The sequence below is a fragment of the Amphiura filiformis genome, unplaced genomic scaffold (assembly GCF_039555335.1).
Source record: "Amphiura filiformis unplaced genomic scaffold, Afil_fr2py scaffold_199, whole genome shotgun sequence".
NCBI classification, from domain to species: domain Eukaryota; kingdom Metazoa; phylum Echinodermata; class Ophiuroidea; order Amphilepidida; family Amphiuridae; genus Amphiura; species Amphiura filiformis.
Window position 1 is genome coordinate 93,235 of NW_027305663.1, and position 17,756 is coordinate 110,990.

The 17,756-nt window shown below is 36.8% G+C and overlaps 1 protein-coding gene across 1 annotated transcript in view; it reads left to right on the plus strand.

Moving 5' to 3' along the window:
- LOC140145291 (uncharacterized) overlaps positions 1-15,230 on the plus strand; it is a gene marked incomplete at its 3' end in the record, with an annotated part of 42,306 nt that extends 27,076 nt beyond the window's left edge. The window contains exons 16-27 of the mRNA XM_072167050.1: positions 1,320-1,514; positions 1,654-1,811; positions 2,605-2,722; positions 3,598-3,687; positions 6,501-6,590; positions 8,560-8,649; positions 9,638-9,790; positions 9,905-10,160; positions 10,331-10,500; positions 12,032-12,895; positions 13,769-13,933; positions 15,063-15,230. Coding sequence (XP_072023151.1) covers positions 1,320-1,514; positions 1,654-1,811; positions 2,605-2,722; positions 3,598-3,687; positions 6,501-6,590; positions 8,560-8,649; positions 9,638-9,790; positions 9,905-10,160; positions 10,331-10,500; positions 12,032-12,895; positions 13,769-13,933; positions 15,063-15,230 — 2,517 coding nt within the window. The remainder of the gene's footprint in view (positions 1-1,319; positions 1,515-1,653; positions 1,812-2,604; positions 2,723-3,597; positions 3,688-6,500; positions 6,591-8,559; positions 8,650-9,637; positions 9,791-9,904; positions 10,161-10,330; positions 10,501-12,031; positions 12,896-13,768; positions 13,934-15,062) is intronic.
- Positions 15,231-17,756: the final 2,526 nt, after the last annotated feature.

Consider the following 17,756-nt stretch of genomic DNA (forward strand, 5'->3'; position numbering starts at 1 on the left):
CGCGTTGCATGGACTTAGACATGAGGTAAAATCAGCATATTTCACGTAGCATCTGCGTTTTTATTCTACGTTGGAATCCAAAATGGGAAATCGCAATGTAATTTTTTAACGCAAAGTATCACACACATTTCAATGGGCAATCTCTGCGTGTGAATATTGCGTTTAAATTTAGTCCATTTTTAACACATCGCTGTACCTTTATTATAATGATTTGTTACAAACAAAAGGATCATAATGATAATTAGACTTTCCTTCATATGTGACCCCTCAGCACAACTGAGCCCGGATGTCGCCAGTGCCACTATTGAGATATGCTCCATTGAACTTAACAATAAACAATAGGAAACAAAGGATTTATTGACTGTTTTATTGATTTTTCACTACTTAAATGTCAAGTACTGTAGACATGATATACATCATTTTAAAGCTAATTTCAAGCAGAATATTTTGGTTGAATATCTCAAAAATGATGATTGGCGACTTCAGGGCTCAGTTGTGCTGAGGGGTCACATATGTTCATTATCTTTGACTGTCTTTAATATATTGTGAAATGGACAAATTTTGTGCATTTTCAACGATGTATCTACGTCGATTTTGCACGTGGAATATCTTAAAAAATAGCTAAATACGTGACCTCGCTTCGATACAGGAGAGTGGTTTTGAATAGATCAACGTACGTCCGATGTCTACGTTTGGAAATGGCAATGTCTCTAACACATTCGTAACGAAAAAAATATGTGTACCCATACAGTATCTGGAGAGTGGACAAAAACATGGCCGTCTGCTGTACCATTGTTTATTTGCTTGTTTGATCGTAAAATTTGTCCAAGGAAGGTGTAGTGTGAGAGAATAAGCAATTGAGACAAATATTTCAATAATAGTATTTGTGATCTTGAAAGGGGAAAATTGAGCCGTGATCGTTGATTGGTTTATTTCATATCTCACTAATTCTATTTTCTTGGGTGCGTTAGTCTAGGGCGTTTCGATATGTTAATCATAATAGATCGTACGCATGTTCCATTCGCGCCTTGGCTGTGGATGGGTTATCGTGTGGAGTTTGTATGATCATCCAAATCAGAAAGGTTTTTTATATCGAACGAAAGCTAACACTTCCTGCTAAGAGCACTTTTTTCATTACGTCAACAGATAACACAATTCAATGTTTATAGCAAGGCGAATGTGGTAAATCTGTCAAAAACGGCCTCTTCACGCAATCTATTGATGTCATCACTTTCAAATGATTTGGTGACAGTTTGGTGGAGACAAGAGTATTAGTATCAGTTTTCCTGTGTTTCATCATACATTCGTTCTATTCGCAGGAACTTCATTCACCGTTGAGGTTCGTCACAGCGATGTCATGCATCGTCAATACATGAACATAATTTTTACGCCTTCCGCGGTTTTTCAAGAAAAAACGGAGGGATTATTGGGATTCATGGACGACGACGATAGTAATGACTTCCAAGGTCCCGATGGAGTTACTTACACCGACGAGATTGAATTTGCAGATTCTTGTAAGTTGTAAAGGTACTGCTTATTACTGTTGCCGTATCACGCTGTGAAAGAACTAGTTAATATTGCAATAGTATGTCTACTATCTTATTTTATAAACTCACAAAACCTGTGGAATTAAACATATCTTTCAATATTCAGGGCAAATAAGCACATCGCAGCTCAACCCTGGGTTACAAGGAAGTTGGTCTTGGAACCAGTCAAATTTCCACGTGAATGACACTATGGACAAATCCTACACCGACCCACATTATGTTCCTATCTACTCCATTGACCACATTCCGGAGGAGCAGCGAAAGGTTATTTTCAATATTTTTTCATTTTAATAAACACAAGCACATGCTAATAGCTCATTTTTTTGTAATCACTAAACTGTGAGCATAAGATATTCAGTGGGTAACTCACTGATATGAAAATGTAACTTTAAATTGCTAGCAAAACTGATCTACTGTTGTAATACATATACTTTATAGCTTCAATTGTCTGTAAAATACTTAAAAGCAAATGATGGTTGGATTACTTTTCCGTGATCTCCCGTTTCCTCATGCTTTCAAAAATTTCAGTGATTAGTTGTTTCGGTTATCATAAACTTCCTTCACCCAATGAAATTTGGGTAGTGGATGCGATTATGTAGTTGTACCTGATTCTGATGATCACAAGTGGCAATGAAGTTAGAGCGCTTTGAATTATCATTATTATTATTATTATTATTATTATTATTATTATTATTATTATTATTATTATTATCATCATTATTAGTATTATTATTATTATTATTAGTTAGGCATAAATAAAAAGAATTGTATTGCCCTTTTCGACAAACCTTAAAATCTGAATAATATGCTCGCGGTATTTTGCATATTATGTTTTGCTTGATTGCAATTCATACTGCACAACTCTAATAAAAATGAGCCTGACAAACCTTATAAATCATTGTTTACCATTGTATTTTGTGGTGAACTTGCGTTTTTTTAATTGTAAAAAAAAAAAAATTTAAATGACAACCGACCGATTTTGGAGCTTTAAGGGTAATGCAAACTTTTCTTTTTTCAGGCCTTATAAGCATTCAGTTTAATTTAAACTATTACTTAGGTTGCCGAGGATATCTGCATCGCTCTCGGTATTGAGGGGTCTCTTCTTCAGGGATGCATCTATGACGTGGCTGTCACAAACGACACATCGTTTAGTGAACAGGAAACCCTTAAGACAGGTACAACGGGCTATTCCATTTGAAATTCATACACCCCATCTGATATTCGACACAGGGAGTATGAATTTCAAATGGGGTAACCTGAGGTTAATGAGTGACTGCATATGAAATCTACACTCCTGTGTGTAAGAATATGGTCATAATTATCTTCCATAAAGTGGGCATAAAGGGGGCGTATGGATTTCAAACACCATTCTACTGAAACATTCTTTTGTACATGCGTACATGAGAGGGGGAGTAAATATTTTAATTTTTGTAAGCGTGATTGATTTAGGTATTCACTAAAATTTTAACATATTAAGGATAATGGACATTATTCGCTGGCGTAGTGCACGTTAGAATATGACCATTGTTAGGTCAACTGGCTATCGCTTTCTTTGTTACGAACCAATGCTCGAAATGTTTGCAACACAAAGCCTAGGCATATCATAATTCACAATAGGTGTATGAACCTAGTCTTGAACCAGTAACTAATGGATACTAACGTGCACTACGTCAGCAAATTGGTCAAAAAGTCGTCTGTAAGGGACTCTGCAGTAATTATGAGCCATGGGGAGGGTAAAATTGGGGGGAGGCACAAATTTACTGGCATGCAAAAAGTGGGTGGAATTCCGATGAGGGGGCAAGGGATGCAATCACATTTTGGTATGCCGATTTGAAATTTTACCCCCAGATCATTATCCATAATTATTGCACAGATCCTAAAGTATTCAACCTTTTGTCTGGGATAAATAAGCGTTGCTTTTGTATATTCAAACGTTCAATGTAAAACATTCATGGATTTCATAATTGCAACTATCGTAATGAAGTTGTGACATATTTAAGTACAACATGTTTCCATTTATTCAACTCCTCTTTCTAACTGTTGGCCGTAGGTTGCCCATCGCAATGTACTGGTAAAGGAATATGCGTTAACAGCACGTGTGAGTGTCTGGATGGCTGGTCTGGGGAAGACTGTCGTATAGGTAACCATAATTAAATTCTAAACAGTGAGGAATGATTTCAAAATTTATCCGTCGGTTGCCAAGCGGTTCTTCGTGGTTAACGTAATTCTATTATTTATAACAATAGCGGTATAAATTGAGGGGCTCAATATAAAAACGACATATCCCACATTTTGGTAAAAATAGAGGGCGCTGCTGAAAAATGTAAAGGTCACCAAAGGTCATTATTACAAACATGAATCATCATGAATGTATACGAGTGGATATTCATACGTAGTGGTAGAGAAAATGATTAAAGAGTTATCTTCAACACTACACTATTTTTTCGCTCACCTGGAACGTTTTCACTAGTTCGACAAGTGTCTTCAGCAGATGGTGATGCTGTGATGATATCTTGTCTACAATCGGGATATCTCTCACTGATGACGTCATATGATTGACAGGATGGTGTCATTTGATGTATCTGCTCTGTTTACCTCCATCCCCGTAGACAAAACACTTGAAGTTGTCGGTGAGCTATTGAAGAGTGATTCGAGCTGGAAGAAAGGCGAGGCAGAAAATCTCGAGCCTGAGCAAGTGCTGGATTGTTTGAGCTTTTATTTAGACACTTCTTATTGCGTGTTCCGGGAGACCTTCTACCTTCAACGATATGGATGCGCGATGGGCAGTTCGTGTAGTCCTCTTTCTGCAGACGCGTATATGGAATACTTTGAGAGTCAGGCATTAACATCAGCCACCCACCCACCGCGTGTTTGGAAAAGATATGTGGATGATACCTTCGTGGTCATAAAAACTGTTCATATCGAAGATTTCACTGATCATATTAATAACATTGATCCCAACATCAAGTTTACGCGTGAGGAAGAAGAAGGCGGCAAACTTCCCTTCCTGGACACTCTGGTCTGTCGTCAACAGGACGGAATTCTGAAAGTCAAAGTGTACAGAAAACCGACACACACAGAGCAATACCTGAACTTCTCCTCTCACCACCCACTTGAACACAAACTCAGTGTGGTAAGAACGCTACTCCATCGCGCGGACACGGTTGTCACAGACCCGGCAGATAAGGAGGAGGAGATCGCACATGTGATAAACGCTCTTAAAAACTGTGGCTACAAAGACTGGACTTTTTTCCGCGGCCAGCCCAAAGAGAAAGACAGTGCTTCTCAGAACCCGGACTCGGAGACGGCCAATAAAGGTTGTGTCACCTTGCCTTACATAGAAGGCCTTTCTGAGAAGCTACGCCGAGCGTTTCGGACCGCAGGAGTATCTACCAGCTTCAAACCTCAAAATACGCTTAGGAGTGCTTTAGTAGCCCCTAAAGACAAGACAGAACCCATTAAACAGTCTGGAATTGTGTACGAGATCACATGCGCTGATTGTGATGCTAGTTATATAGGCGAATCGGCCAGGAAGCTCGAGAAAAGGATCAGTGAACACAAATCCACCGCTGGCAGTTCCAAATCAGCTGTCAGGGAGCACGTCGCAAGATCAAAAGGACACCAGATTGACTGGAAAAATGTAAAAGTTCTTGAACGGGAGCAAAAGGAATATTCCCGTAGAGTTCTGGAAGCAATACACGTAAGGACTCAGAAACCAAGACTGAATCGTGACAAAGGTCTAGAAATAGACCCCATCTGGGATAACTTGCTGATGCCCAGGGGGGAAGGGGGCAGCGCTACATCGTAACATCCTATGACGTCATCCTGTCAATTATATGACGTCATTAGTGAGAGATATCCCGATTGTAGACAAGATATCATCACAGTATCACCATTTGCTGAAGACGCTAGTCGAACTAGTGAAAACGTTCCAGGTGAGCGAAAAAATAGTGTAGTGTTGAAGTTAAACTCTTTAATCATCATGAATGTAACTTGGTAAAGTTGTTAAATCAATGTTTTAAGATGTGAAATTGTTATGTATTGTATTGAAAATTTTCACACAAAAGTCCTGTTTTCTCAAAATAACCCAAATGTGGGATAGGTCGTTTTTATATTGAGCCCCTCAATTATTTTGAAGGCTACTCGTAAGATTTTGAAAGTATCCCAATATAAACATGATAAAAATAACGATTATCTCTCAAATACATCGGTGTTATAGACATCTTTAACGTCTTCATATCATTTTCTAGTGGGTCACCACGTGTTACCCACTGGTACAAAATTCTTAATACAAGTGGAAAAGTAGTTTACGGGCTACGTGTTACTTTGAAATTCGTACAAGAATATTGAGCATATTGCTGGAAAGATGACACAATGTGAAAAAGGTCCATTAAGTATTGTTTGCAAACGTAATCACCACTGGACAGAATATATGGACAATACAGTGGCGGTCAAACGACTGTTGTTTGATGCCATGTAAAACTGACTCATTTTAAATAATGTTAAAAAAAAGTTGAACAATGCTGGCACAATTTATCTAAAATAATGCATCTTTACAAGGGGTAGGCACTTTTTATCATGAAGTGTAAGGAATAACTCATAATAACTCATATTATTTGGCTAATTTGAATTCAAATTATATGTAAATAGCGCTCTCGATTTGCACACAAATGTAACATTTTATAGAATATGAAAATTACCACAAAAAAGCAGAAAAAGATGAATAATTTGATATAGAAACAAAATTCTTTGTTGAAAATAGCTAAGAAATATATGTGTATATTAGTGTGATAGCTGTTGGTATTGTCCAGGTCTAGAATTGAACATTATATAATGTTTTGTTAGAAAAAATAATAAATGATCTCATCAAAGACCGTGATATCTACATTATACATTTTAATCATATCTCAGTTGTTGATCATGTGTATTGTTTAAACGTTCTCTGTTGTTAAGGTGCTTGTGGCGAATGCGTGCGAGGACATTGTGATGCGGGATTTTGCAGTTGTGACATAGGATGGGAAGGAACAATTTGCGATGTTGAAGGTAATTTATTTAATTTCAATGAATATTACGATTCTTTTTTTTTTTTTTTGGTTTTGGTTTTTGCCTAAACTATCATTAAAATGAGCCGCTGTTGCGACACAGAAAAAGCAAAAGCACACAGTTTAGGAAAACTTGATGAATAATACATCAAAATATGTACAATGGATCTATATGCCGTTATTATAGAATAATAAATATGTAACAAATTTAAATATTTTTTTTGTGTGTCATTTTTTGTTCAATGTTTGTATAAATACGATAATAAATATGTTATCTTATTGAATGCCTGTATAGGAGATTGATATTTATTTAGGGATGACTGAATTGTTAAAAACAAAATGAATGCAAACTATACATGAGAATGTTTTTACATAGGGGCATTGGAGACACAACGGGAATTCAAGCTTGGCGAATTAGACCTTAAAATTAACTTATTTTTATACACCGACCGAACCGGACCATCTATTTTTGTAAATACCTCGGTGTAGTGAGTCTATGAACTTCTGACGCGAATCGTGATATTCAGTCCCCGCTCACTAATTGTTGCAAACTTGCGATTATTACATTAAAAAAGTGCAGAAATAGCGTAGTGCATTATCTGTGTCAGAGACTTGTAGTTTAACGTAAGGCAAGGGGCATTTTAAATGGATGAAAATGTGCACAATTCTGGGCACGCATATTCTGAAATGCTACATGAATTTTTTTTTGCTTAAATTAATTTGCCGGCCTGAATTTAAAGTGGCCCTGCCCGACCCGTCAATATGACACGACAATATGATCCCCGGACCGTACCGGTAAATATGTGAAAGATGGATCCCAGACCCGGCTTCGGTCCGGGCTGGTCCGGTCTGGTGATATGCGGGATTTCGGGGGATTTCAGGGCAGCAAAACAAAGAGCCCAAATGAAGGTATAGTCGAGGATAGAGACCAATGGCTTTTTTTTTGCTTCAAGTGTTAGAGGAGGGTATGTAGATGCAGAATCTCAGTACCGGATGCCAAGAGGGCACCTTTGAGCAAATTGAGCGATTGAGGTCAAAGGTCACATAGGAGAAATGAAAATGCTTTGATCAAGCTATAAAATATCACAAGTTGTTTGTCTGGCCCCAAGGAAGAATAAAAGTCAGGTCATGCGCCTTCAGGATACATAGTATCTAATTATTGGTCTGTACAAATGATTATGATAAATATATACAAAAAATGTATAATTTGCTATATGAGAAGTATTCTTTATTTTAGAATCATGAGCCCAAGTTCAACAACCCTAGAGTATATAACCTTGACATAACATAACATTAAACCTAGATCCTGTAGATATAGCAAACTATTTGGGTTTTTTTTACTCTTTGGGACTAAAGGAAAAAGTTGTGATATTTCATTACTTAAAAGAATTTACATATCCCTGGTTGTTGAATACATAAAGTAACAAAAATACATTCTTAAACACTTGAGAACGTTACTGCAATCTTATTGGTTCTTACCCGTGTGATATGACACGTTAGCGCGTGTGCATCGACGCGGTACGCGTACTCGCTATTTGAACCAATCGAAGGCTCATAGCAACAATGGGACTGATCGATTTTAAGCCCTAGGTAATTTCTTGCAAAATGTAGGATTTAATTTGATTTAAAATTTGTAATACTTATGATATTTTTTATTTGAATTGAAGTGTTAACGAATGAGAATAAAGGTATTGTTTTTAGCCGCTGTCGTGCATCGATTGTCTCATATAACACGGGCGACATCATCATTTTTGGCGTAAGACAACTCGGCTTCGCCTCGTTGTTTTACTTAAAATAATGATGTCGCCCGTGTTATATGAGACGATAGATGCACTCCAGCGGCTAAAAACAATACCTTTATTCTCTAATTAGTACACAACTATTGTATTAAACAATTATGACACTTCTATTTGAATAGCTTCTATCTATTTTAATCAAAGTAACATTTCATTCCATTGTCATCCTTGCAGCGTCATGCCTTTCTGTAAATAACTGCACAGATCCCTCAAAAGGTCAATGCCTTAGGACGGATATATGCCTCTGTACGCCTGGTTATACTGGTAAGTAAATAATATACTTTTTGTGGAGTTTGTTTCCATAAAGGATTAAAAATCTACTTTGTATATGAAGAGCTTAGTTGCAAAAGCCCTTACATCCACTTACAAACAATTTTTGTAATTGCGCAATTATTACTTGTTCGATTTGATTCATTTTGGTTTTGGATAAGTGTTGATGAATAGAAACTAAAAGAATAGGTTTGGTACACTTTTAAAGCCTTCCTATTTATTTTATTATTTCTTTTGTATCGAGCCTTTTGTAGATGTAAGGACTTTTGCAACTAAATAAATTTGAAATCAAATTTGAGCCCATTTTGCACTACGTTATGTAACTTGACTAATGCTTTTAAAATCAAAAAGAAATATTTCATTTACTTTTTTAATTATGAATTTTTAATTAAATTCGGCAAAATGCTCTTTTAACATTTTAGTATTTCCGAAGCTACAACTTTGGTTAATTAAAATGATTTTTTTTCAAACATAGTGACCCAAAAACAGTTGCTTTTAGTTTTAAAAATTAAAGAACATTCAATTAAATTATACATCAAAAAATTAAAACAAAACTATTTTATGTTCATTTTAAGTTAAGATTTCCGGAAATTCCCTAAGATTTCCCAAACGGGAAATATACGACATCTCCGGAAGGGAAGGTGGTATGAAAGTCAAACAACCACCAAAATGTTTTGCAACTATAAGCTCTTCGTATTTCTTCATAAGTATGTTGCATATCTTTATTTATTTTTTTTTGCCAAATGAAAGATACCAAATGTTGAAGCCTTAAAAGCGGGTTGGTTTCATTTTGTTTTATTATTATTTTATGTATTTCTTTATTTTCGGACACAAGTTGATTTAGTCCCTCAATTTTGACCAATTTAAAGAAAACAAATTTACCAGAAAAGATCTTGTGTGAGAGCGCCAAAGCGACTAACAATTTAAACCATATTAATGGAACCTTAGTTATACTAAATTGATCTTGATTTTCCGTACACAGGGAATGATTGTAGCCTTATAGCTACGTGTTACAACACTTTGAATTGCTCTGACCATGGTGTATGTATTGATTTCGATGTATGTGACTGTGATTATGGATGGAAAGGAAATTCTTGCGACATACCAACATGTGAAACATTCAGCTATTGTTCAGGTACTCGTAATTATGAATCACCATGAATAGTTTTATATCAAAGATTTAAATTTACACTAATTAAAGTTAACTGAAGTTTCTTATAACAAGAAAATAAACTTTTATTCTACTAAGGGAATGGGGATTGCGTAGATCATGATAAATGTAACTGCTTCACTGGTTGGAAGGGCCCCTCTTGTGGTATGCCAGATTGCACTGCAGTAGCCGACTGTTCCCGGAATGGCAACTGTATTGCTCCAGACACCTGTGAGTGCTACAGCGGATATGTTGGTAGCAACTGTAGTGTTTCGTTAAATTGCAGTCACCTTGATGACTGTAACAGAAACGGCGTGTGTGTGTTTGAAGAAAATGCTGAAGACCTTACTTGCAGGTAGGTACAAATGAAATAGATGTAAACCTACACTATTTTCAGGTAATTTTAAATGTTAAACTTTGGTTTAGTAACTTTTGGGTATCGTCTGCTCACCTGACTTTGGTTAAGAAAGTTAATATCCAACCATATAAAAGTTCAGACGATGTTTTGTTAACCTATTCTCTCAGATGCTACTTCGGATATGATGGAATAGACTGTAGCTCTCTAGACTGTTCCGAGGTTAACGACTGTACAGGCAATGGCACGTGTGTAGAACCAAATTACTGTGAATGCGACCTGGGATTTACCGGTTCAGAATGTTCATTGTACTCATGCGAAACTCGTGGATTCTGTTCTGGTAAATATTGTTATTACATAAGAGATGGCTTCAAACTTGGCCACTGGTTGCTCACCCGTAGGTTGGTGGTTTCATGTCAGTTCCGGGTTAAAAGAAACGATTTCATCCAGCTGATAAATAATGTTACAAACAATATAATGCGGTTCAAAAATTGTTTGAGTACCTGCCGCGGTTTAGGTTTTGAATCTCTCTCTAAGGGAGTGTTCAGAAATACTTTGGTGGGGGGGCTGAATTTTTTTTTTTTTCATGTAGACAATTTTTTTAACCCCCTCTTCGCGAACCCAAAACTTTTTTGACCACCCTCTTAATGGACCTAAAACTTTTTTTACCCCCCCCCCTCATATAGGTTAAAAACTATTTTGACCCCCCCCCCCCCATCATCATGTACCATTCTACATCAAATGGCAGAGGAAACATATAAAATGATACTAAAATTTGTATTCATGTGCAATGAAATTGTATCCATGTCATTGATATAAAATATGTGGAATTGTGGAAATGTTTTAAAGTAGCATAAGTATGTTTATGCAACCCAGTATTAAACCATACATTTATGATTGGAATCAGTGGTGACAGAAGCATTACAATTTAGGGGGGGGTCAGGGGACGAGTATATTTTGTTCTGGTTTTACTGAGACATTTTGTTGCGGCGAAGCGTGCTAAAATCTTTGACTATTTTAGCCCAAAATACAGGGGCGTAGCCAGTTTTCTTGGTCGGGGGGGGGGTAAAATTTCGGGGGCACAGACGAAAAAAGAAATTGCAGTTGTAAATACATATACCGGTTTTGTTTTTTAGAGAGACTGTACGTATATTTGAGCTTCCAAAAAAGGCTTTATTGGGACAAAAAGCCTGCAAAAATAGTGTATTTCATCCATGATGGGATGAATTGCCTTTATTGTGACAATGTGCGTACACAGCGTGCATTTTGTATTTGACACTATTTTGGCCCAGGAGAGCAAAGATATTGCAGCTTTTAGTGATTTAAAGAGCTGGCCAGAAAGAACTGACACAAACCTTAACATTAAGTTATAGACAAGACAATTTTTAACACTGGATCAAATGTAAGCCTACTTCCGGTGTTTAAAATTGGAATATTTGCGCGCGCAGCGCGCGAAAACTTTTTACACCCCCCCTACGTGCCGAAAAACTTTTTAACCCCCCCTGTTCATACACCCAAAACTTTTTTAACCCCCCCTATTCAGAACTCCTAAAATTTTATGACCCCCCTACATATTTTCCAGCCCCCCCCACCAGAGTATTTCTGAACACTCCCTAATTTTATTTTTATAGCTACACTTGAAGTCAGGACTAGATGCTGGTGTCCAATATAAAGTAAACTCGTAAAATGTTTTCTTTAAAAGTCAACGAAGACTTTCTTTACCTGCTTGGACAAAAGCGAACATGTTTTACGAAAATATTTTTTCAAATTACCAATTCATTTTGATTGACAGGTGATGCCAGACGCAAACTAATACTTTAATCTCTGGATCCGGTTATAATTCCTTTTTCGCATATTGGGTTTCATTTTAGGGCACGGTTCCTGTGTCGATTATGACGTTTGTAATTGCACGGAAGGGTGGCTTGGAGTCTCCTGTGACATTCCGAGTTGTCATGACGTTAACAACTGTTCTGACCAAGGAGTGTGTATAGCAAGAGATCTTTGTGAGTGTTACAATGGGTACGAAGGAATTGAATGTGATGAAGAGTCTTTACCAAACTTGGCCGCCCCTGTCTTCTTACAATCAGAGTATAATACGACGATACCCGAGCATACCGCGAGTGGATCTATCATTCTGACAGTACAAGCTAATGACACAGATGTTGGTCGCAATGGTGAAATAACTTACTCCCTTGCATTTGGGACAGAATTCTTTGCCATTAGTGGCGATACTGGTGAGATTACCACACGCGTTGAATTTGACTACGAATCCACTTTACTCCCGAATCAATTCGACCTCATTGCAATCGCAGAGGATGATGGACGCCCAGTGTTTTCTTCAACAGTGGCTGTTTCAGTTTTTATTTCGGATTTAAATGACAACTGCCCAGAGCTGTATGACGGTGAGGCAATTACAAGCGTTGACATGCCTCCTGACACTCCTATTGGAACGATCGTTCATCAGACATTCGCTGAAGATGCGGACAGTGGATTAAATGGAGAATTACTTTATAGCTTTTTCCAAGTCCCGGAAACGATTGTGCATCTTTTTGAAGTTTCTATTACTGGCACTATTAAAACTCTGGCCCTTGTACCAGTTGGTGTGTATGATCTTAGGGTGTCCATCTCAGATCAAGGAATTCCGTCTTGCTCATTAATAATTCAAGTCAACGTTAATGTTATGCTAATCACGACCGCTCCTCCGACAACTGCACCAGGGACTACTACTTCATCTGGTAAGACTTAATTTTTGAAAGTTCAGATTCATCATTTTAAGTTTTCTGTGCGAATTTATCTTACTTCGAATCAAAGACATATGTACGTAGGGGTGTGCATGTCTAGCTGTCTGCATACTTTTCTATGTGTCTGGTGTGTGTGTATATTATACAAAATTGTGTCTTGGTCATCGTGTCTTTATTTTAGACATGACTTCATAGAAATAAAACAAACCTTACACGAGCTTTGCCTTAAGACACAATATAAGACATGTGGCTAAATGAAGACACGTCCTATAGTAAGTTATGTAAAACTACAGGACACCAAATCAAGACATGTCTCAGGACTTAATTTACAGGAAGTGTCTTACATAATATAGACGTGTTTTGCAAGGAGACATGACTTAAGTGTCTTGGTTAGGCTTATGAGCTAATGAAGAACTAGACATACCTTGAGCTGTATAGAAACATTCATTGGACCGCGTGTTATCATTACTGTCAAACGGAAGCACGCTTGCATTTTTATCAATGTATACTCAATACCGAAAAGATTCGCCTAATGGCGCACATGGTCTCCTGTGCACTAGGGTTTATTTTGCGTACAAATAGAGCTCCCTTCTCTGAAAATCCCAACAAGAATTAAGGGCCTGTGCCCTTATTTGCTGGTGTGATTTTTTTACGGGAAGGCACTTTAAGTCTGTGCCTAAAATTCAAGTTATATGTCACGCAGCCCATAAGTGCCATTAAGCGAATCTTAACGGTATTTTATATATATATAGATCAGATAATTTACAGTGATGGTCGTGCTTCAATTCAAAATGTTAATTATGCAACCCCAAGAAAAAAAAAGAGCGTTGCAAAATTATGCCTTTTCGATCTGTAATGTTACAACAGGTGAAACTACGCATACGCCGACTACTATGTCAGATGAAATACCATCTGCGTCACCAATTGCAACTGACCCAGCATATGAAACAACGCATGCGCAGATAACTATATCAGATGAGCCACAATCTACGTCACCAATTGAGACAATTGATCCAAGCATTACAACAGCAGGTAAAACTACACAGGCGTAGACAACTAAATTTATTGTAACCGGGATCCTGGTTTTATTCGACAGCCATCGGAATACAAGATCATCGAACCCTGGTATCGTACTGAGTTGAACAGAATAATTATATTTATATTGGCATGCATTACTATGCGGCTTTAGGTTATACATCTTATAGGCGAGGCTCTGACCTTTTACAAAGATACCAATTTTGGGCGCAAAATGCGAGCTTCAACCTTCAGCCTGATGTGCTATACACACTAGTAGAAAATTTATAATGAGAATTTTTTTCAAAACGATGAGAATTGGACAAAAGTATGAGAATTGAAAATTTTATCTTACTTCGAATCAAAGACATATGTACGTACGCGTGTGCATGTCTAGCTGCCTGCATACTTTTCTATGTGTCTATATTATACAAAATTGTGTCTTGGTCATCGTGTCTCTATTTTAGACATGACTTCATAGAAATAAAACAAACCTTACACGAGCTTTGCCTTAAGACACAATATAAGACATGTGGCTAAATGAAGACACGTCCTATAGTAAGTTATGTAAAACTACAGGACACCAAATCAAGACATGTCTCAGGACTTAATTTACAGGAAGTGTCTTACATAATATAGACGTGTTTTGCAAGGAGACATGACTTAAGTGTCTTGGTTAGGCTTATGAGCTAATGAAGAACTAGACATATCTTGAGCTGTATAGAAACATTCAGGGGACCGCGTGTTATCATTACTGTCAAACGGAAGCACGCTTGCATTTTTAACAATGTATACTCAATACCGAAAAGATTCGCCTAATGGCGCACATGGTCTCCTGTGCACTAGGGTTTATTTTGCGTACAAATAGAGCTCCCTTCTCTGAAAATCCCAACAAGAATTAAGGGCCCGTGCCCTTATTTGCTGGTGTGATTTTTTTACGGGAAGGCACTTTAAGTCTGTGCCTAAAATTCAAGTTATATGTCACGCAGCCCATAAGTGCCATTAAGCGAATCTTAACGGTATTTTATATATATAGATCAGATAATTTACAGTGATGGTCGTGCTTCAATTCAAAATGTTAATTATGCAACCCCAAGAAAAAAAAGAGCGTTGCAAAATTATGTCTTTTCGATCTGTAATGTTACAGCAGGTGAAACTACGCATACGCCGACTACTATGTCAGATGAAATACCATCTGCGTCACCAATTGCAACTGACCCAGCAGATGAAACAACGCATGCGCAGATAACTATATCAGATGAGCCACAATCTACGTCACCAATTGAGACAATTGATCCAACCATTACAACAGCAGGTAAAACTACACAGGCATAGACAACTAAATTTATTGTAACCGGGATCCTGGCTTTTTTCGACAGCCATCGGAATACAAGATCATCGAACCCTGGTATCGTACTGAGTTGAACAGAATAATTATATTTTATTTATATTGGCATGCATTACTATGCGGCTTTAGGTTATACATCTTATAGGCGAGGCTCTGACCTTTTACAAAGATACCAATTTTGGGCGCAAAATGCGAGCTTCAACCTTCAGCCTGATGTGCTATACACACTAGTAGAAAATTTATTATGAGAATTCTTTCAAAGCGATGAGAATTGGACAAATGTATGAGAATTGACCATTTTCTCATCCAAATGAATGAGAAATGTTAATTAACGTGTCAACCACCTGTCACATTGTTTTAAATGGGGAATTTAAGTTTCAACCGTCATCCTTGCGTGCTATATATATCTACAATCAAGTGATAATTTGCTGGGATGCTTCCATAGTTTAATAACAAACGCCGCATTTTTTAATGTGCTCTATGTTTGCTCCAACATTGATTGGTGGGGGAGGGAGGGGATAAATTTTTTTAAATAGGTTGGAAATTATAGAAATAAAATATCCTATGGTGAACTTCATATGAACGGCTTTATTGAACCGAGGGTGCGAAATATGCATATGCAGTTAATAGGCCTACGAATTTCTATGATAGGAAATGAAAACTAAATTAAACATGTTAAAGGAAACACAAACATTGATACATGGAACAAGAAATCAATCAATCAAGATTTATTAATTTAAAATTTCATATAGACATTTTAACATTATACAATAGGGTGTTTGCACGGAAGGTCGTTAGTTCAAATCATCCTGCAGACACTCTCCAGAAGACATACACAATGCATGGAGTACAATCATACCAATCGCCTGCTTAACTGGTATTGATCAAAGTAATTCTTTTGTACTCCATGCATTTGCCTATCTTCTGGAGCGTGTCTGGAGGATGATTTGAACGAATGACCTTTCGTGCAAGCAGAAATGTAAATAATATGAAGAAAAAAGTAAGAAAGGAAGAAAAAAGAATGACAGAAAGAAAGAAAGAAAGAAAGAAAGAAAGAAAGAAAGAAAGAAAGAAAGAAAGAAAGAAAGAAAGAAAGAAAGAAAGAAAGAAAGAAAGAAAAAAGAAAGAAAGAAAAAAAAGAAAAAAAAGAAGAAATTTTACATGGATTCGAACTTATAATCTTTGGGGCAAGAAGCGAAGTATCTAACGACATGCTATTGGGAGACGTTAACAATCACTCTTGATTTTAGCGTATTCATTGCTACTACATTGTGTTATTGATCTTCGATCGGAATGAATTCATTCATTAAAACTCTAACGGTCTACCACTTATGTGAAATAAATATATATTACCTTTTAAGTTATACATACTGCAGTTACTGTCCGTTTTCCTATACGCAATACACAGTGCTCTTACCATTGACGCGTAACCTCTACAAATAGTGTATGTTAGAAGTATGGGTAGTTGCCTAGTTAACATCGCTGTGTGAAAAATAACCGGCCAATATTAAAAGTACTCTTCTAAATTTCTAGAAAATATAGTTTTGTAACATGTCCTAAATTTTTAGCTAATTTAGATGTTTGGAAATATTCGCACTTTGTTGTTTTAGTGTATGTTATAGGTAATAGTACATTGCCTAGTTAACGTCGCTGTGTGAAAAATAACCGGCCAATATGACAAGTACCCTTCTGAAATTCTAGAAAATATAGTTTTGTAACATGTCCTAAATTTTTAGCTAATTTAGGTGTTTGGAAATATTCGCACGTTGGTGTTTTAGGAAGGATATGTAAACGACAGATAACACCAAAAAATATGAAGAAATTATTTCCAAACCGTGTTACGGCCCACAGCCATTATGTTTCTCATTTTCAAGAATGTGGTTAATAATATGCACAGTATTGTCTCATTTCGTGAACAAAGGCCACACAGTAATTGTTACCTTGCGTTTGCTTTATAATCGTTCACCCAACTGAAACTATAATACCAGCTCATTGCTAATTGCACAGGTAAAACAGACACGTGTGTGTGTGGATTTAACCAGAGAAGATCTGATGTAACATAGTTGAGCTGTTTTCAATGAGTGTTATCTTGGTTTAATAGCTTTTAATGGGGTTTAAGTCCTGCAAAGGTCGTGGTGAATTCTACTGTATACATGACTGCATCATGATTATGTTGGTAGACCGTTATTGCGTCATTCTTGTTATACATATTATAAATAAATTAGCACGACTAACAACGGTTCTCCTGCAGTGTAGTGGATTCGTTACTGGGATTGTGATCAGGAGGTATAGAGTTCGAATCTCATTGGCGCCGGGTTTTTTAAAAAATTATAATCCATTATGAAATCTGTGCGATAAATTAACAATGTCTCACGATACTGGTTATGGCTTACATTTTATATACACCTATTTGGACACAAATAACGTAATGTATGTGTTTTGCATCAAGACAAAATAATCATAATAATTTTGTATTAGGAAAATGAAGCTCAC